This window comes from Pimephales promelas, unplaced genomic scaffold (genome assembly GCF_988280905.1).
Source record: "Pimephales promelas unplaced genomic scaffold, fPimPro1.hap1.1 HAP1_SCAFFOLD_95, whole genome shotgun sequence".
In the NCBI taxonomy this organism is placed as follows: Eukaryota; Metazoa; Chordata; class Actinopteri; order Cypriniformes; family Leuciscidae; genus Pimephales; species Pimephales promelas.
Genome location: NW_028297324.1, coordinates 27,132 through 48,280, shown reverse-complemented (window position 1 = coordinate 48,280; position 21,149 = coordinate 27,132). Strand labels below are relative to the sequence as shown.

The following is a 21,149-nucleotide window of genomic DNA, read 5'->3' as shown; positions in this document are numbered from 1 at the left end:
CAAATCATGAAAATATATATTTTTACAGTGTAATAATACAGAAACACTCCAGGAATGCTGGTGATTATCTTACTATATGTTTCACTTGTGATACTGGAAAAGGGAGTTAGTTTAAGGGGTGTGCATTACTTCCCATTCGGTTTTGGGAAGAGTAGCCTAACTTTTGATGACTAACACCGTAAGTTCTTCACTGCTTTCTCATCCTCCGATCTGCTATAGGCGTTTTTCAAGCTACAATATGCCATTTTCAACATGAAAATATAGTGAAACACTCCATATTCAAGAGACTGCTGTTTATTGCCAAGTAAAACTGGCCCTGACTCCTCGAACATGATTCCTTTCTCCAGACCCTGACAATAATCACTTAAAAGCACGCAGATGGAAATGATTGGCTGATATTAATGGCTGCTGTTCAAGCTTCAAACCCAATCTCAGTTTGCTTTAAAAATTGCACCACTGAGTCAAATACTGTTGCGAAATGTTCAAAACTATACCACACGGAAAGCCCCAAACCCCCAAACTGGTCTTTGATGGGTAGTGCAAAGATTTCCAGCAGATTTTTCCATCGTCTTTCGCCTGCGTTTACTTGGTTATACTCCTACAAAGCACACTAGCACATCAAAGAGTGGGAACTCCCCGGAATGACACTTTCAGACGTCAAACAATCCCGTTAATGCTCAGCCACTGCACATTTCAGCTGATGTTCTCTTATATTTGCATGTGTGTTAGCAAAGGTAAGCTGCTATTGGTGTTTTTCCTGTTTAATAAGCTTCTTTGTTGGATTGCAAGGCACCATTTATAAATCTGCTTCGGCACTTTTAGTATTGTGAAATGCGCTGATCAAAATGACCCTGTTTGGCACAATGTTCTTGTTTTGGTTTTCTACTGATATTTGTGTGTTGTGGTAAAAATAAAGTCATAACATTACATGTAGTAAAATAAACCATGACTGGGTGGTGTGATTCTGTCTGGACATGGCTTGCACAGAACATGGCATTAAGCCTCTCTCTTCTCTCTTGACACTTATTTTTTTAATAATTATTATTTATGAATGCAGCATGATATCCTGTTTGAAACCATTTTTTTTTTTTTTTCATGATACTCTGGTGAGAGAGTATCTGGTGTATTTTTTAAAAAAAAATATGTAGGCTATATTTATTTATTTTAATTTTATTATTGTTGTTGTTTTATATTGTATTCATTATTCCCTGTTTGGATTTTATTTTATTTTCATGATACTCTGGTGAGATATTTTACATTTTTTATTTTCATGATACTTGGTCTAAACAATTTTTTTTTTATTTACATTTTATTGTTGTTTTATATTGTATTTTCATGATTCCCTGTTTGGATTTTATTTTATTTTCATGAGACTTTGTTGAGATCTTTTTTATTTTATTAATTTTTTATTTTATTTTATTTTATTTTATTTTATTATTTTTTATTTTATTTTTTTTATTATTATTATTATTATTTTTTATTTTTTTATTTTTATTTTATTTTTATTTTTTTTTATTTTATTTTTTATTTTACACATTCCAATAACGCACTTTCTATAATTCAATTTGATACATGGGCCATTGAATCAATTAGGCAATTTTCTATTTGAGCGCCAGAGGCAAAGTTGACTTCAAGATTTTTCATGGGTGAGAATTAACTTTTGACTCTTCGAAAGACTCTCTAACTTTGACATGTGCTTGTAACTTTCTGTTTCATTTTGTTTACATCTCTGCTGAATCAAAGGATATTTTAAAAGTTAATCTTGCTATATTTATTTCAAACAGGTTAACTCTTCATAATTGGAGACAGAAATTATCCTTATCTTTCAGTCATTTTGTAAATGTATCTGACCTACATCATTTGTGAAGCTGGCCCATATCTGTTAATGCATCTGCTATTAACCATATTTAATAAGCTCCATAAAGGAAGCCCCAGCACAGAAACTGAAACACAGTTTAATAGTTTCTGCAAACATTTTTTTTAAGTACGATCAGCTTTTTTATTTTATATCATTTGATTTCAGTTGCTGTTGTTGATGTTGGATAGAGATGCTATGTCTCATAATATTTTGTACTAGATATCATGCAAAACATCTCAAATGGCAAAGTGAACTTTGACATTTATTCTTTACAGTAAGAGAGCTGCACAGCTATTTAATAATCGTCATCCTGTTTTTGTCATGATTTTATTTCATTTCATAAGACCTGACACCCTTTGTATCATATGTTCCTTAAAGGAGTAGAAAAAAAAACTTTTGCTGATAATTTACTCGCCCCCATGTCATCCAAGATGTCCATGTCTTTCTTTCTTCAGTCGAAAAGAAATTAAGGTTTTAAACATTCCAGCATTTTTCTCCATATAATGGACTTCATTGGGAACCAAACAGTTCAAGGTGTCCAAAAGACACTTTCAGTGCAAACTGTTCAAAGGGCTTTAAAATGATACCAGACGATGAATAAGGGTCTTATCTATAGCGAAACGATCGGTCATTTAAAAAATAAGTGAAAAAGTTTAAGTTTTATAAGCTCATGGTCGCCTTGCTCTGTTCTGTGATGAGCGTTCGTGACTCTCCTGTTCGAACTCGTTCATCAAAATGAACAAATCTTTTTTCGAGTCATGACTCGAAGGGTCCTAGATAAGATCCTTATTCATCGTCTGGTGTCGTTTAAAGCCCTGAAGCTGCACTGAAACTCTCATTTGGACCTTGAACCGTTTGGTTCCCATTGAAGTCCATTATACGGAGAAAATCCTGGAATGCTTTCATTCAAGATAGACATGGACATGGATGACATGGGGGTGAGTAAATTCTCAGCAAAAGTATTTTTTTTTTAAAGTGAACTGCTCCTTTAACTATCTGAAACAGCAGTTGCTTCTTGTCTTCTGGGCTGCACACGACTGAGGAGTTGTGTACTCTGTTGTGTCCTAAAAGCACACTCTGGCCGAGTGGAAATGAAATACGAGCCCTTGGAGAGGGACATTTCCATGAAATCTCCCAATCTAAGTGTGCAGATTGGAGCGTGTCTTGTGATTCTTCCTGTTTTCCTGTTATTATTCCATTTCCTGTCTGTAGCAGAAGGATTAAAATAACCGTACTGAAACGTATTGCTCTCTGGGGGGACCGTTTGTGTAGAAAACATTAAGGAGAGGTGCAAGCCCCTATAGCGTTAACATTTCATGAGCTCTCGGAGACTGACTCTTGAAAATGTGGGCATGTCAGGAACAAGATGTGAAAGATATACTTTGTGACTGCATACATATGTAATGATGACAGTGACACCCGCACTAAGAGAGCTACGATAACAATTGTTTGCACTCTCGCCTACTTTCAAAATGACAGTATTGTTTGGTGAACGTTCTATCTCCTTGAGACAATTGTGGGTGTAATATCTGTTATTTCTCATCAAATGTCAAAAATTATGCTCATTGTTGTCTTAAGGTAAAAACAACCTATTACTTTTCCTCCCATTTCACATTTCTTTTAAAAATATGCGGAGGCAGATGTTTATGTAATTGGATTTCATTTATTTTATATTTATTGACACTGAAATATAAAAGGATGTGTTGTCACAATAAGGTCATCTGAATCAAATGATTTTAGATTAGTTTAGATTTACATGTTTACGTTTAGGTAATAATCTTAAATGTAAACATGTAAATCTAAACGAACATTTGGATGATCAAACACCAATGTTTTGCTTTGCTTTGATTTGTGTTTGGTTTTGTTGTTGTTGTTTGTTTTTCTTTTCTTTTGTTTCCAAGATGTTTAATAGCAACTATTTTGTTTTACCAAACAAGATGGACCTTTTGATGTATTTGACTTTGATTTGGACTACCCTTTCTCGCGACCAATTCGTACGAGTGATTAAAAAGTGACTAATTCGTACTAATTCATACGACTTCACTCGTACGAATTCGTACGATTTGTCTAAACCCACGTGATGGTTGGGTTTAAGGGCGGGGTCTGAGGTAGGTAATTCGTACGAATTCATACGAATTGGCCATTTCGTAAAATATGTACGATTTAACAAAAATCGAGTGAGGTCATATTGTTACGAATTAGCCACCTCATAAAATTCGTGCGAATTCCCGTGAGATCAGGTTGGATTTGGATGACAATTTGTCTGCTTTCCCAATAAAGAAATGGGATCAAAATAAAAATAATGTGATTCTATAATCTCCATGGTTGCACTGTAAAAATAAATGCGCTTTATCTAATCAAACAAATTGTGGCAACAACAGATTACAAGCAATGTTATTAATTCAATTTAACAAATTAGAGATGAGTAATAATTAATAAAATTAATTCCTTAAAAGTTAACCATTTAAAATGAGTAAAACTTACAAAAAAGAAGAAAAAGCGTACATTTAAGTCACCATTATGGTGATCAGTGTTTTTTATAATCACGTTTTTCTCCAGTGATTCTGGTTGTTAACATCAGGTGTCTTCAATGTTGGTAATTTAAAATAAAGAGTTTTTAATTCATCTTTGACGTCTGTCTGTTATTCAGATATTTTTGTTTAATGTTTTGGTATAAACTTTACTCATTTTAAATGGTTAACTTGATTAATTATTACTCAATTCTAATTTGTTCAATTTAATTATTAACGTTGCTTGTAATCTGTTGCCACAATTTTATTGATTAGATAAAGCGAATTAATTTTTACAGTGCTGCTATGATGATTTTGCATATTTAGGGCTTGTGCATATGCACCAAATGGGATGCAAGACATTAGGGAATCCTCAATCCTGTGCGTTTGTGTGTGTGTGTGTGTGTGTGTGTGTGTGTGTGTGTGTGTGTGTGTGTGTGTGTGTGTGTGTGTGTGTGTGTGTGTGTGTGTGTGTGTGTGTGTGTGTGTGTGTGTGTGAGAGAGACTGGGTGAGTTGTTCTTTTTTTAGACGGGTGTAACAGGAGACTAACCTGTGAGGCCGCATTGGCTTTGAACAACAGCATGAATTATTTAAGTTCATATTGCTTTCCTTGGCCATGCCAAATCCTGTCTCAATAGAAAAATAATAATGAAAAAATAAAAAAGAAATCCCTTAAGGGGGCAGAAATCAAGATTTTCTTTGCCTCTCGCTATTTATCTAGTTAATCAACACTGTGATGCACTGCAATAATGCGCTTTCTTTAATTCAATTTCACGCATGAGCCATTAAATCAATTAGGCGATATTCTATTAGAGACAAAGTTGACTTCAAGATGGATTTTCCATGGGTGAGAATTAACTTTTGACTCTTCCGAAGACTGCTTAAACTTTCTATGTTTCATTTTTGTTTACATCTCTGAATGTAAATCGAACCCTTGAATCGAAGGGTATTTTAAAAGTTCAGTTTTCGCACACAATTATTTCAAACAGCTATCTTCATAATTGGAGACAGAAATGATCCTTATCTTTAAATAAAGCTCATTTTGTAAATGTATCTGCCCTACATCATTTGTGACGCTGGCCCATATCTGTTAATGCATCTGCTATTAACCGTACAATTAATAATCTCCATAAAGGAAGCACCACACCACAGTTTAATAGTTAGGTAATAGGTTGTTCCCTTATAGGCTAATTATATACAGGCTCGATTTAGCATATCCGTTTATTGTTCTGCACTGTGCGGGGTTATATACTAAGCGTATGGACGTTTTGATGGTGAATCCCATTGAGGTGAATTGTCTGGTGCTTAGACAGCTGGAAAAGTCTCCAGATTTGAAATTTGACCCTGATTTTAGCGTATAGCTTATATTATCATGTCTAATAAGGCAGGGTTGTTTCTTTAAAACTGTACAAATCGTTATTTGGCAGGTCTAATAAGTAGTTTAGCATTTGAAGTATTGATTCTGCCACTCAATTGTTAACTTCTCTGCCATAATATGAACTTGTTTACATGATCTGAAAGGAGGCCTCAGAACATGCACAGCGATGAAGAGCTGCGGGTGTGTGGCACTCCTGTAGGAAGTGACCTCTCTGCCAGCATTATTAACACTCTCACCGCAGGGAACATGCGGCGCCCCCTCAAGTGCAAACGTGCCAGACTCCAAAGGGATCGTAATATGGTGCCTGCATGCTTCTGAAAGCACACTTAAGAGCATAAATGTGACAGCAAATTTAAACCTGCTTGGAGTTCACGGTAAAAAAGTATTGTTGTTTTAACTTAAAACAATTAAGTAACCTGGTTGCCTTATGTTAAGTTGATGGAACTGGAAAAAGTGAGTTCATACATTGATTTAATCATCAGAAACTCAAAATAACAAGTTATCTGAACGAAATAAATTAAGTTGATTTGACAAAAGAAAAAATGTTGTGATAACAAATCTTGAAAATATTTTTTTACAGTGAATTGTCTAATATTTGACATGGTTTTTCCAGCAGAAAATGTTCGACATCGATGTTCAATTGACTTTTTTTATTGGTGTTCACAGAAACAAACCACATTGTTTAAAAAATAATGGATTTTGTTTACACGTTATGTATTTAATATATACATCTCTGTACATCAGGAAATTGGCTCTTTTGCACAGCAAAGATAAAACATGTTTGTAAGAACATTTGAGAACAATATTATGCACATAAATAACATAATACTTGTCTGAAATCCACCACAGTGCAAAAAACAAACAAAGGAACATCCTGAAAGGAAAGTAGTCTTGTAACTCGTTATTGTTGACACTTCTTTCGAACGAAAGAAACATAGAAAGAAATAAAGATTGAGTTAGATATTTCAGGACTGGTGTTTTCATTCAAACAAACAAACATTTCCTTGAGGGAAACATATTAGGTAAACAGATCTTTCCTAAAACCTCTTTCCCCGGAGAGAGGTTAACAGAGACTTTAAAGTTCATGTTAACTAATGTTAAAGAGTAACTAAACACTTAACCAACTTTTTTTAGTTAATGATCTGTAAGAATGGATCTTTATTAATACCAGTCATTGATTCGAGTAACTTTTTTGGCATTTGTTCATAAAGTGTTCTATTTTTACAATATATGGTGTAAAAACGTCTTAGTGCTGCCCTCTTCAGGATGTTTGCGGTGGTACGTGACACAGCGGTTGTTGGTGACGTAGGCAAGTTCCATACAAAGAGATGCGTCTCAGGTGCACGCCCCCCTCCGCTGGGCTCTGCCCACTTTTCCAGCATTTTTTAAATATTGCCAGTGGGTGGAGGAGTCAGGCTCTGACCAGGGGTTTAACGAATATTATTGTACAAGTGTTAACAAAAAGTCATAAAATATGCATTTATTTATTTATCTGTTATTATATTTATAAAAAAATATAATATTTATAAAATAAAAAATAAAAAATTCTTAATAAAAATAAAATCTTTATTTAAGAAATTTCTTCAGTCTTAGCAAGTGAATTTTAGCTCATTTTGAGGTAGATTTTACCAGAAACAAGTGACCGCTATAAAGTGCAAGTTTTTGTGCATGTTTAGTTAGATTGTTGAGCTAATTTAATAATAATAATATGCTGTTTCTCTAAAAAAAGAAAAAAAAAACATCCTATTTCAGAACCGGTTTCATGTTTTATGATTTTCAGAGAACATCTCGACGCTCAAGTTGTCATTTGTGGTCTTCTTGAATGGCTCGAGCCTGATGGCCAACGTTAGCTGCCGTTTGGCACGTGGGTCTCCGCCTGTGACATTCAGCTTACTGGTGAACGGACAGGAAGTGGATGTGAAACGTGTGGATTCGCTGGAGTTCTGGTCCGTTCGGCCCGTCTCTCTCGGTCTGGATATGGGCCTGGCTCAATGTAAAGCTCAGGCAGAAACACAGCAGCTTCTGTCTGATCCTGTGCATTTACACGTGGGTGAGTGCGTCTCGTTTGAGTTAATGTAATAAGGCAGCGGTAATCTCAAGTCAAGTTACCTTCATTCATAAATTCAGCTTTGATCACAGGAATAAATGACACTTGGTGGCATTTGATGGCACAAAACAGTGACTTATTCTTCCTTCAAACGTGTTTCTCAACCTGGTTTTGTTAGTTCCAGTAGGTGGTGCTGTGCGAGTGATGGTGAAATACCTCTATGATGTCGATGCAGTGGTGACAGCGGCTCGGCTCACATGCTTCCCCGATAGAGGAACGTTTCCCGCGTTCTCCTGGTCTCTGAACCATTCCTCCCTTCCACCAGGGGGCAACGCTCACATGGAGATGCAGAACGGGCAGATCTTATTCCTCACGGACATCAGCTCTGGTTATTACCGCTGCAGGGCGAGGGACAGCTTCAACGACAGCTCGATCTGGGTGGAGAGTGAGGACGTCTTCATACAGAAGACAGGTAAGCGTGTGTTTCTTCTCATCCTGTGAATTATCAAGGAAGACTTTAAAGTCGCTAATTCTTGCTTTTATGGAATATTGCAGTATTGTAAATGATTTATCAGAATAACGTAAAAATAACTTTGCAGCATCTCTTCACTTCTCTGATGACGAGGGCGGGGCTATGACCTGTCACTCACATTAGATCAGACAATAACAAACCACAACCAGCCAATCAGCTCCCAACAGACACAATCAGGCTCCGCCCACATGTGTTCTTGTTCCAGAAGTGTTTAAATTGGGCCAAACCACAACCATCCAACCATCAAATCAATTCCAGATTCTTCACTAAAGTGTTGTATGTCGAGTGAAACGCTGCTGGAACAAGAACAAACGTGGGCGGGGCTTGATTGTGTCTGTGGGGAGTTGATTGGCTGGTTGGATGGTTGTGGTTTGCTATTGTCTGATCTCAAGTGAGTGACAGGTTATAGCCCCGCCCTCATCATCAGAGAAGAGAAGAGATTCTGATTCAACATTATTAACACAATAATGATGATGTGCACCGACGAATCATTTAGGGGCTGTTTACGCGACACCGCTTTCAATTAAAACATTTTATGGATTTTGACTGTTCATTTACTATACAACAGCGTTTTTTTGGTGTAAATGAACAGTTAAACCCTAACACTAACCCATGATCGTTTAGACAATGGTGTCGTCTGTATGCTGAAAACTTCTCCGTTTTAAGCATAGTGTTGTCGTGTAAACGTACTCGAAGAATAATCACTGCAATTTTACGTTAAAAAAATGTCCATTTTGATTTCATGGTGACTTTAAAGAAATTTGATGATGGTTTCGTATGTTCTTGCACAGATTTGTCAGCGACGCCCATGGAGGTCATTGCGTTAGTTTTCTGTGGTTTCCTATCAATGGTAATCGTAGGAGCCTCGTGTTTTCTGTTCTGGAGCACCAAGCGCAGAAACAACTCCTGCAAACATGGCATTAAACGTAAGTTCAGTCCACACGTTTCTTCGTGTGTTTTTGGCACAAGGTCTTTAACATGCTTTTCTTTCTCCTTTCTCCTTCAGATGAGATCCAGTCTGATGCGATGCCGTGAGTTTTAGTCTCTCAAAAGCTTAATTTGGATGTGATGCCGTGTAAAGAACGAATCTAATCTCTCTTCTGTTCTTCTCAGCAGAATGAACTTTCCAGCTGACGTTTCATTTAAACCTCAAACTGTGGAAATGAAAACATTCATCGTGAATTTTGCGGACTAAACCAGACCAGACAAGACATGCTCCAAACACACTATAGTGATCCTGCAGACCTTGATTCGCTGGTTCAGATGTATTTAATTATGGTTGGAGCTAAACTTTTTGTTGTAAATGTGCCATATCTTTAAGATTGTAAGGCTTTTATATACCAAGTAAATGTTTAATTTACCAAATGTTGCAATTGATCTTGCTTTAATTAATACAATAAAGAGATAGATAAGATAAATAAATAAATAAATATCTGAAGGACTTTTTTAAACAAGGGCTTGGTTTTAACACAGAATTCAAGATTCAAGCGATTCACAAGCTCTTGAACTCGGTGTATTATGATCTCAATTTGATCCATTTGCAGATCAGGTACAGTATGCAGATTTTTCTTACAGAAAACAGGGAACCTTATCAGTTAGATATATGTTAGGTGATGATGATAACAAGTGTAAACATGTATTGCACATAACAGTTTTATATTTAGTAATATATATGTTTTACACCAGATCGTTGTAAAAATGTACGCATTTAAACGAAATATCATGAAACATCAATTAATGACTTTTCTGAGGTAAATGTGACGACGTCGTTTTCAAGCTGTTTTTTTTTTTTGACGTCTTTTTAGCGTTTAAAACACTGGCTGAACGATTAGATGAGATGGTTCCTTTCTGTATCTTAAAAATTCAACATACCTTCTTCTGAAGTTCTGAGGTTATTCATGTTTATTCCGTGCTATTATTATTATTCGTCAACGGTTCACGTCACGTGTTTGAGGCAGTTACGGGAAAACCGCCAAAATGTCAAGAGCGTCAAATATTTGGTTTCAAAATTAACAAATCGCAAATGAGAGGAGGTCTATAAATGTAAGTTTATGATCGGTTTTAACTTTAATTTACAACTTTACACCAGTAGGTTGTGCTGTTGGTACTTACTCGAGGTCACTAAACTTTCAAATCGTCCTTGTTTGGTTTCTTCACCATTAACTTTGTTGGTGCATTCAGATGGAAAAAGCCCTATTAAAACTAAATTAAACAGAATGTGTGTCACTGGGAATAACCCATGACATGATGAACGGTTTATAATTTTGCTGTATTATTGCAATAACTAACAATATGGGCAGTACATAGTTTATCTCAGATGTTCATGCAATGTGTTCTCCACAATCTTCCCTCGTTGTTGTGTGGTTTGCATTGGCATCGGCCCTATCTGTGCTCGAAACATGGAGTGTTTAGGGTGGATCCCATCAGCTCTGTTGAAGTGAGACATGTTCTTCAGTGTGTTTGTGTGTTCACATGCTGCATTAATATAAAGATCATTCTGGTGTTTGGGTATTCAGCGAGGATGGAGTCGATGCATGTTTCACTGATTCTCATAGGTGGAGGAAACTTGTTCATATCTGATGGATGTTTTTATGTTGTGTCTGTTGACGTCTCTTTTCATTTATGTATGTATATTTTTCCACCAGGTATTTCTGTCTTGTGTCCAAGGACGGGTACGTGGCTTTCTTTTCCTACCAATTGGGTTATATTATGGTGTGTGTTTAATACCCCCAAAAAGTGCCAAGATCACGTGTTTAGGTTCCCAATAAATGCATGAACTGAAAAATCGAAATTTTGACAATGTTGACTGTAATATTGAATGCGATTCAAGTTGCTTTGGATGAAAGCATCTGCAAAATGCAATTGTGTTTGCTCACTGAGTTAATTGTGAACTTAATTGCATTATTGCCTGAATTATGATCCACTACAAACAAAAACAACACTGAATGTCTTCTTCTTCAGAATTATCATTTCAAACCCAATAAATGTGTCATCAAATGCAATGACATTCTGATATTTTTAAGAGTTTTAAATAAGATGCACTGCACTGTTTGTCTCATTTTCCTTTGCATTCTTAAATCACACATATTTACCCGAGAAGCAAAATTACGTATGTGATTAAGTTGTGTTTTTGGAAAACTGTCTAAAAATAATGTGACTTATTAAAACAAGAAAAATATCTGACAGTGGTCCTTTTTTCCCCCAAAATTATTATTTGTATTACCCCATTGGCGAATGTTTTATTTATTTATTTTTTTAAGCATAATTTTTTATATATTTTTCAAAAAAAGCACGTGTTATCTTCAGTCATTTTGTTTCTTCTCCTGTAAATGTATCTTGATTTAAGAAAGTTTAGATATTTTGTACTGGAAAACAAGACAGAAACTGAGGAAGAGCATATTTGTTTGATGTGTGTGTGTGTGTGTGTTCTCGACTCTTTTCCTCTGTTCCAGGAGCTCTGAATGAGCACAAGCTTGATGAACCGAATCTGATGGGTCCGTCCGTTGCATTAAACGGTTCGACTGAGGATTTCTACTGCGAGATTCCTGGGATCCAGGCTTCGTTGCCTGTCCTATACGAGCTCTATGTCGAGTCAAACCCGGGGAAGATGATCGGGGAGCACAGCTCTCTGTCTGGAGAAATAGCCACTTTTCCTCTGGTTATCAAGACACAACATGACGGTCGGCTCGTCTGCAAGGCCAGCGGATACAACAACACAGATATCCAGAGCTCGCTCAGTCAAGGCTTGGATCTCAAAGTCATTGGTATCTCATTAACCCTTTAAAACTACTGTAGTATAAATGTACAAAAGTATATTTTCAAACACTCTCCTCCAGTCCTTCTGTGTGTGGTTCTCCTCCCATCTCCGCCACCTGATCCCTAACCCCACCCCTAATCCTACCAATCTCCGCCCACTGATCCCTAATCCTACCCATCCCCACCCACTGATCCCTAACCACACCCCTAATCCAACCAATCTCCGCCCACTGATCCGTAATCCTACCCATCCCCACCCACTGATCCCTAACCCCACCCCTAATCCTACCAATCTCCGCCCACTGATCCCTAATCCTACCCATCCCCACCCACTGATCCCTAACCACACCCCTAATCTTATCAATCTCCGCCCACTGATCCCTAATCCTACCCATCCCCACCCACTGATCCCTAACCCCACCCCTAATCCTACCCATCTCCGCCACCTGATCCCTAACCCCACCCCTAATCCTACCAATCTCCGCCCACTGATCCCTAATCCTACCCATCCCCACCCACTGATCCCTAACCACACCCCTAATCTTATCAATCTCCGCCCACTGATCCCTAATCCTACCCATCCCCACCCACTGATCCCTAACCACACCCCTAATCTTATCAATCTCCGCCCACTGATCCCTAATCCTACCCATCCCCACCCACTGATCCCTAACCCCACCCCTAAACCTACCCAGCTCCGCCACCTGATCCCTAACCCCACCCCTAATCCTACCAATCTCCGCCCACTGATCCCTAATCCTACCCATCCCCACCCACTGATCCCTAACCACACCCCTAATCTTATCAATCTCCGCCCACTGATCCCTAATCCTACCCATCCCCACCCACTGATCCCTAACCACACCCCTAATCCTACCCATCCCCACCCACTGATCCCTAACCACACCCCTAATCCTACCCATCCCCACCCACTGATCCCTAACCCCACCCCTAATCCTACCCATCTCCGCCCACTGATCCCTAACCCCACCCCTAATCCTACCCATCCCCACCCACTGATCCCTAACCACACCCCTAATCTTATCAATCTCCGCCCACTGATCCCTAATCCTACCCATCCCCACCCACTGATCCCTAACCCCACCCCTAAACCTACCCAGCTCCGCCACCTGATCCCTAACCCCACCCCTAATCCTACCAATCTCCGCCCACTGATCCCTAATCCTACCCATCCCCACCCACTGATCCCTAACCACACCCCTAATCTTATCAATCTCCGCCCACTGATCCCTAATCCTACCCATCCCCACCCACTGATCCCTAACCACACCCCTAATCTTATCAATCTCCGCCCACTGATCCCTAATCCTACCCATCCCCACCCACTGATCCCTAACCCCACCCCTAAACCTACCCAGCTCCGCCACCTGATCCCTAACCCCACCCCTAATCCTACCAATCTCCGCCCACTGATCCCTAATCCTACCCATCCCCACCCACTGATCCCTAACCACACCCCTAATCTTATCAATCTCCGCCCACTGATCCCTAATCCTACCCATCCCCACCCACTGATCCCTAACCACACCCCTAATCTTATCAATCTCCGCCCACTGATCCCTAATCCTACCCATCCCCACCCACTGATCCCTAACCACACCCCTAATCCTACCCATCCCCACCCAACTGATCCCTAACCACACCCCTAATCCTACCCATCCCCACCCACTGATCCCTAACCCCACCCCTAATCCTACCCATCTCCGCCCACTGATCCCTAACCCCACCCCTAATCCTACCCATCCCCACCCACTGATCCCTAACCACACCCCTAATCTTATCAATCTCCGCCCACTGATCCCTAATCCTACCCATCCCCACCCACTGATCCCTAACCCCACCCCTAAACCTACCCAGCTCCGCCACCTGATCCCTAACCCCACCCCTAATCCTACCAATCTCCGCCCACTGATCCCTAATCCTACCCATCCCCACCCACTGATCCCTAACCACACCCCTAATCTTATCAATCTCCGCCCACTGATCCCTAATCCTACCCATCCCCACCCACTGATCCCTAACCACACCCCTAATCCTACCCATCCCCACCCACTGATCCCTAACCCCACCCCTAATCCTACCAATCTCCGCCCACTGATCCCTAACCACACCCCTAATCTTATCAATCTCCGCCCACTGATCCCTAATCCTACCCATCCCCACCCACTGATCCCTAACCCCACCCCTAATCCTACCAATTTCCGCCCACTGATCCCTAATCCTACCCATCCCCACCCACTGATCCCTAACCCCACCCCTAATCCTACCAATCTCCGCCCCTGATCCCCTGAGTGTTTTAGTGGTTTGTTCTGCAGTCCCGGTGGAGGGCGTGAGAATCGCTCCTCGTCCCGCCAGTGATGCCGTGTGGGAAGGACAAACTTTGACCCTCCGGTGCAGAGAGAGCAGAGGGACAGACGTCTCCTACGAGTGGCTTTGGAACGAAAGGCCGTACGACACGACTGGTGACACACTGATCATACACCGGCTCTCTGTGCAACACACAGGCGATTATAAGTGTGTGGCATCAAACCGATTCAATGACTCGACAACCTTCAACTCCAGTGATGTCATATCTGTGCAGGTCAAAGGTATAATGGATAAACATTAATCAGCGCACAAAAGTGTGTTTATTTGATTAAAAAAATACAGTAAATCTCTTCTCTATGTGAATATATAGTAAATAGTGTAATTTATTCCTGTGATCTTCAACATCATTACAGTGTCACATGACCCTTCAGAAATCACTCTAATATGAGGATCTGATGATCAACACACATTTATGAGTAACACTTTACAATAAGGATCATTAATGTATTAACAAACTTTGTTAATGTTAGTTAATAATAATAATCCTGCTGTTCATTGTTTGTTCATGTCAGTTCACAGTGCATTAATTTATGTTAACTAATACAACCTTTAATGTTAATAAAGTATAAGCAAATGTTGAAATTAATATTAACTTAGATTAATAAATGCTGTAGTTCATGTTAACTAATGAACGTTATTGTAAAGTGTTCCCAATTTATGATAATCTTATTTTCATTTTATTTTCCAGGATTCTTTGATGAATGGAAAGTTAAAAAAAACAGCTTTTATTTGAAAGGGAATCTTTTGTAACATTATAAATGTCACTTTTGATCAGTTTAATGGCGTTAAAAACGTTTTTTCTTCTAGAGTACGTGTCGAAGCCTGAGATCTCCCTCGAGGTGGCGAAGCTTGACGTCGGTTTTAGAGCCGTCGTCACGTGCCGGTCTGTGAAAGGATCTCCGTTAATCAACTTCAGCCTGTTGAACGACACCGACGTCATCACGATGAGCACCACTGAAGGAACCAGCGCGATCTTCCATGTGCCGGTCGAGCTGACCCGGGTCACGGGTCGCGTGAGATGCAACGCCAGCAACGAGGGCAACTGGGCTCTGAGTGACCCGCTGAACCTGACCGTGGGTGTGTAGCTCCGTCACAGGAGCCGTCCCTGCAGAATTAACATTTCATCATTTATTCACGGCATCCAAGATCTTCATGTCTTTCTTTCTTCAGTGGAAAAGAAATGAAGTTTTTTGAGGAACACACTCCAGGGTTTCTCCATATAGACCATTTCACAAGATGTAAACAACACTGGTCCAGAAGCACTTCCTGTTTCAGTTTTTTTAACACTACATAAAAGCTGGGATAAAATACAACCAACAGAACATTTAAAACTGAATCAAAAAGTTAAACAAACATCTTTAAGATGTTTTCTTTACATGTGAAATAAAGAAAACAGTTACAAACTGAAACAGGAAGTGTTTCTGGACCAGTGTTGTTTACATCTTGTGAAATGATCTATAGTGTCTTGAATAGTGTCTTCAATGGGGTCCAACAGGTCGAAGGTCAGATGTGAGTTTCAGTGCAGCTTCAAAGTCTCGACACGATCCAGCCGAGGAATAAGAGTCTTTTACAACGACATTTACAACAAAATACACATTTATATACTTTATAACCTCTAATGCTGGTCTAGCTCAAGCTGTGATGCGACACACATTATGTGATTAGGTTGAAAGGTCAAGTGTGACGTAGGTGTAGGAACAGACAGAGCAGACGTGCAAAGAGTCAAACGGCATTAATAAAATAAAATAAATGGTAAAACAACGATGTCAGATTATTTTAAGTTGGAGTAGAAAATGAGATTTTTTCGCTCTACTCTATTTCTGAACCGGAACACACGTGACCTTTCATCACAGCTCGAGCAGGACCAGCATTAGTGCTTATAAAGTATATAAATGCGTATTTTGTTGTAAATGTCGTTGTAAAAGACTCTTATTCGTCGGCTGGATCGTGTCGAGACTTTGAAACTCACATCTGACCTTCGACCTGTTGGACCCCATTGAGTGCCGAAGTTACGACGTCACTCTGTAGGCCAAGTGAGTTAGCATTTTAGCACTACGGTTCCCTCGCTCTAAAGTCTATGGGATTTTTGAATGGATTTTTGCTAAATGGCCTGAAATAAGGTCTGTGGTGAACAAACCCTCTAAATATTTTCACGTTTTGATCTCTGACACAGAATACACAGTTATAACCTGCTTGTGGTTTTTTAAACTTTATTGTGTCTGATTGTGTTTTTTAAAATCTTTATATAGGCTTCAAAATGTATAAATTTTGGATTAACTTGTAAAGATTATCTTGCTAGACAAAACGTGTAAGGGTCACAACTCTTTGTTGAACACAGATCTTATTTTTTGCGATTTTCCAAAAGTCTATGGGGGAAATGCATTGCTTTTCGACCGAGGGAACCCGTGCGCCGCTAGCTTCTGAGTCGTCCTACAAAGTGACGTCATCACTTCGGCACTCTATTGAAGACACTATATGGAGAAATCCTGGAGTGTGTTCCTCAAAAACCTTCATTTCTTTTCCCCTGAAGAAAGAAACACATGAACATCTCGGATGATGAGAGTAAATTATCAGTAAATTTTAATTCTGAAGTGAACTCTGAGTGCTTCTCAGTATTGCATGTACAGATGTGTTCCTCTCACACACAGAGTCTGTCGGCGGCGCTGTAACGGTGAGGCCCGTCACACACACCGGACGGGACTTCCGGGTGGTCGGTCTGGTTCTGCTCTGTAAGGTTGAGCGGGGGACGTTCCCACAGTACCGCTGGTTCCTGAACAGCACCAGGCTGGAGGGCCGAGGAGGTTTCTATGCGGTGGCCTGGTCCGACGACTCGGTTCTGGCTCTGTCTGTGGGTCCGGACAGCGCTGGCTTTTACCACTGCGAAGCTTCGGACCGCTTCGACAACAGAACCAGCGTCCGCAGCGCCAAGATGCTGATCAGTGAAGAGGGTATGAAGCTTCACACCCAACAACACACTCAGCTATATCAGTTTATTATCAGGCTAAATCAAAGTCCCCCTGTGGTGTAAATCCAGCTTTAATGTAGTTTATGTGTGTATGTGGTGTTTTTAATACGCTTAAACCATGTGTAAGTTCATAAGTGACAGCATTGTTGAGTATTTCCCCCTTAAAACCAAAGACAGTCTCAAAAACACGCTTTCTGACGTCACAAACCACCTTGTAACCAATCAGATCAACGTGTGATCGTCAACCACTGAGTGAGTGAGTGGAGGCGGGGCTCATCTGCATATTCATAGAACCGTGCATACTAAATGAGGTGTCGAGTTACATTTAATCTATTTGAAAGCATGAAGACATCTTTTCAAGGAAAAAACGTTTAAATATGGTATCATTTTGGTGATCAAAGAGGAGTTTTAAGGGATACAATGATCGACTACAGGGGGACTATAATAAGACAAAGCTTCTGAACTGGATGGTAAATTTGGCTGCAATTCAATCTGAACAAGACGTTTCTATAAAAAGTACAAAAATAAACCATTTTTGGATGTCCAGCTAACAAAATGATTACGTTTTGCTGATGTTCCCTATAAAGTCGTTATTTCTGAATGATCTCTGAACGTTTTAAAACATTTTAAAATGTTTTTTTTTTATGTGAACGTTCCGAAGTATAATTCTTCCAACATTATGGGAACGTTACTTCTGAATATTCTCTGAAACATAAAAAAAGAAAAAAACATTAGATGAACGTCCAACACACACACACACACAAACTTTATTACAGGCTCCAGGCCCAACAACAGTACATACACCACACAAAAAAACAAGAAAAAAAAAACAAAAAAAACAACAACTAAATGTTTCCAAAAAAAGTGTCATGACCGATGTATTAATAATATTTACTAATGTTCTTAGATCATTATTAAACACCGGGGGACACTCTAACGGGACACTAATTTGATTAACTGAATGTTTATTTGATGTATTAATAATGTTTTTAATTTTATTCCAGAATTGTTTAGGATTTTTATAATGGAGAGAAAGACATTCTTTATAGTAATTAGACTTTGCATTTCTAGTTTTTTTGTCTTGCTCGAATTTCTCAAATGCCTAGAAACTTCCCAATCAACATTACTTCTTATCTGACGAAATTTTGTCCATGCTTTGTCCCTTTGCCTAAAGACACTAATAAGTTCTGAATTAATCCAAGGAAGATGATTGCCCTTACCCTATGATAGGTTGAGTTTTCGTCGAGATATGTTGAGTTTTCGTTTTTCGCTTCAGCGGGCGCTTCTGGGGGCTGTATCTCGCTTCTCCACTCGATAAAAATTTGGCGTCGATGGTTTGACTTTTCGCCGAGATATAATATAATATTTATAATATAATATTATATATATATATATATATATAATAAACATAATAATATATATGAATAATAATAATATATATGACATATGAAGAATAAAGTGACATAATTACAATTTTGACAAATTCAAAAATATATATAAAAAAACTATATTGCATATTTATAATTTCCCTTTATGATATACTCATTTAAAATAATATTTAATTTATTTGATGAATTTTAAAAAAATTATTTAGAAAGAATAAGGTAATAAAATGAAATAACTATAACAGGGAACGTTGAGTGAAGGTTCTCTCAAAGTTATGAACAAACGTTCTTCTAGTAACTTTATTGCAACGTTTGTTCAACGTTATCTGGTCTTTAAATGTTTTTAAATGGTTTTTTTTGTACATTTTTGTAAATGTTTCTAGTGTCAGAGAAGATTTAAAAGTGTCGATAATGTTTGAACTTGAAGAATGACCCAATGGACTGTTTCCTCATAGTTCATTGTGTTCATGATTGCTGTTGTGTTGTCGTGTGCAGTCCTGAACCGCGTGTCTCCTGCGCTGGTGCTGGTGGTCCTGAGCTGCTTCGCTCTGCTGAACGTGGTTGTGATGGCTTGCTGTGTGTATGGAGTCGTTCTCCGTGAGTTTATCATGCCACTCATCATTTAACTGTTTAAATGCAAGGATCAATTGTTTGAATTAATCAAATGATGATTACTAATTATGTAATTTGTCATTTCAGGAAGAAGATATTCAGGAAAACACTTGTGAGTTTTCTTTTTTAATTTGACAGATTCATAAATCTAGCATTACATCCAACTGAGCTATTTGTGTGTGTGTGTGTGTGTGTGTGTGCTTCTTTATGCAATACTCATTAAACAACGCAGAAGAATGGAGATCGCTGTTAAACCTGAAGACGAAGAGGAGGAGGAGGAGGAGGATAATTATCCAGTGAGGAGGATGGATGCATTTACACTGCTTCTGTTTAAGTTCATAATTAGACTATTATCAAATTTGTATGTTTATAATCTCTAGGGCTGTGAAACCATTAATCACATCCAAAATAAAAGTTTGTGTTTACATAATATATGCATGTAAACTGTGTATAATTATTTGAAGAGCCATTTGAAATTTTCTTCTAAAATGATCATTTTTACCAAGCTTGTATATTTAAGTTTAGTAATTTCACTTAAATGGCAATTAAGATTACCTATTAATTGTTATTTAAGTGAAATTACTGAACTTAAATATACAAGCTTGATAAAAATGGTCATTTTAGAAGAAAATTTCAAATGGCATTTAGAGGCTTTTGCATCTGAACTCTTCATTTATAAATACACACAATGCATGTATGAATATTTAAGAAATATTTCCATGTAGGCTATATAAACAAACAAAAAACGTTTATCTTGGATGTGATTAATCATAGAGTTAATCACAATGCATTCTGGGTAGGTTTGCATGATCCATGAAAGACAGAATGTGCATATTTTGCGTTCTTATAATACTGTCTCGATAGGAAGCTCACTAGATAAAAGAGTTTGTGTGTTCTTTAGTTTGAGGAGATGTTGGAGGGTTATGAGGAAGACGTCGTCCTCGCTGACAGAATGAGTGATTCTGCTGAGGTATTATTTATTAATTCATTTGTTTTCTGAATCTGAAGCAGAATCTCCACTAGAGTTCGAATGCAGTTTCTAGTTTTTTCTATCTCAGTTTTTCTTGGTTCTGTGAAGGTTCATTCAATTTTATCATTCTTTAAATATTATTGGAATTTTTTTTTTTGAATGAACGTTCTTAAACGAGTCACATTAAAGAACGTTCCCCTTCGACTAAGATTATGTTCATTTCTTTCTGTTTAACAGGATGAAGACGAATCTGTGGACGAAACTCTCCTGTATGAAGACGCTGTCTCAAAATAATTTCATGGATTTTAATCCGTTAAACCTGACCTGGTTGGTTTCCCACAGACACAAGCATATCTTCACTGATTTGTCACGTGTTATTCTGACGAAGACAAAGGTTTATTCAAAGCGAGACAATAGACAAGCACTCATGGGTCGACATGACTGACCAATCAGAAGCGAAGACCAGGCCAGCCAACAATGTGTCTACTGTCAGATTCAAACGAGTCTGTGTGGGTTTGTGGAGGGAAGATCACAAATAAATAAAAATGTGTATGTTTTGATAAACCCAACAGCGTTCATTTTAATAACATTAAAACAGATGATTTGTATGTACTGCATCACTTTTATTTGTGTGTGTTAGATTGTGGGTAGCATTGAACGTCATCATTGTGTTTTAATATCCTAATCAACTGTTTATTATTAAACATTAAACTAACGGAATGTTTAGTGTCAACTTTAACCGTATTG

General features: G+C 38.5%; 2 protein-coding genes across 5 annotated transcripts; both read left to right on the top strand.

Moving 5' to 3' along the window:
* The first annotated feature begins 7,498 nt into the window (after nt 1-7,498).
* On the top strand, nt 7,499-10,201 carry LOC148960816 (uncharacterized). Of its 2 annotated transcripts, none has more exons than XM_089128192.1 (5): nt 7,499-7,797; nt 7,973-8,266; nt 9,118-9,252; nt 9,333-9,357; nt 9,440-10,201. In XM_089128192.1, exons 1-5 carry the CDS (start codon nt 7,584-7,586, stop codon nt 9,519-9,521), a joined length of 750 nt encoding a protein of 249 aa, XP_088984318.1. In that variant the 5' UTR covers nt 7,499-7,583; the 3' UTR covers nt 9,522-10,201. The 2 variants fall into 2 exon arrangements, with proteins under 2 accessions (XP_088984318.1, XP_088984319.1); XM_089128193.1 differs by having other exon boundaries at nt 7,500-7,797; nt 9,443-10,201.
* A 92-nt stretch (nt 10,202-10,293) lies between these two features.
* On the top strand, nt 10,294-21,010 carry LOC120491975 (Fc receptor-like protein 5). Of its 3 annotated transcripts, XM_089128189.1 has the most exons (11): nt 10,294-10,881; nt 10,972-10,998; nt 11,779-12,090; nt 14,419-14,691; nt 15,278-15,547; nt 17,119-17,418; nt 19,316-19,417; nt 19,520-19,544; nt 19,665-19,728; nt 20,334-20,402; nt 20,640-21,010. In XM_089128189.1, the coding sequence occupies exons 1-11, from the start codon at nt 10,644-10,646 to the stop codon at nt 20,694-20,696; spliced, it is 1,737 nt and encodes a 578-aa protein (XP_088984315.1). In that variant the 5' UTR covers nt 10,294-10,643; the 3' UTR covers nt 20,697-21,010. The 3 variants fall into 3 exon arrangements, with proteins under 3 accessions (XP_088984315.1, XP_088984317.1, XP_088984316.1); XM_089128191.1 differs by lacking the exon at nt 17,119-17,418; XM_089128190.1 differs by lacking the exon at nt 19,665-19,728.
* The last annotated feature ends 139 nt before the right edge of the window (nt 21,011-21,149 follow it).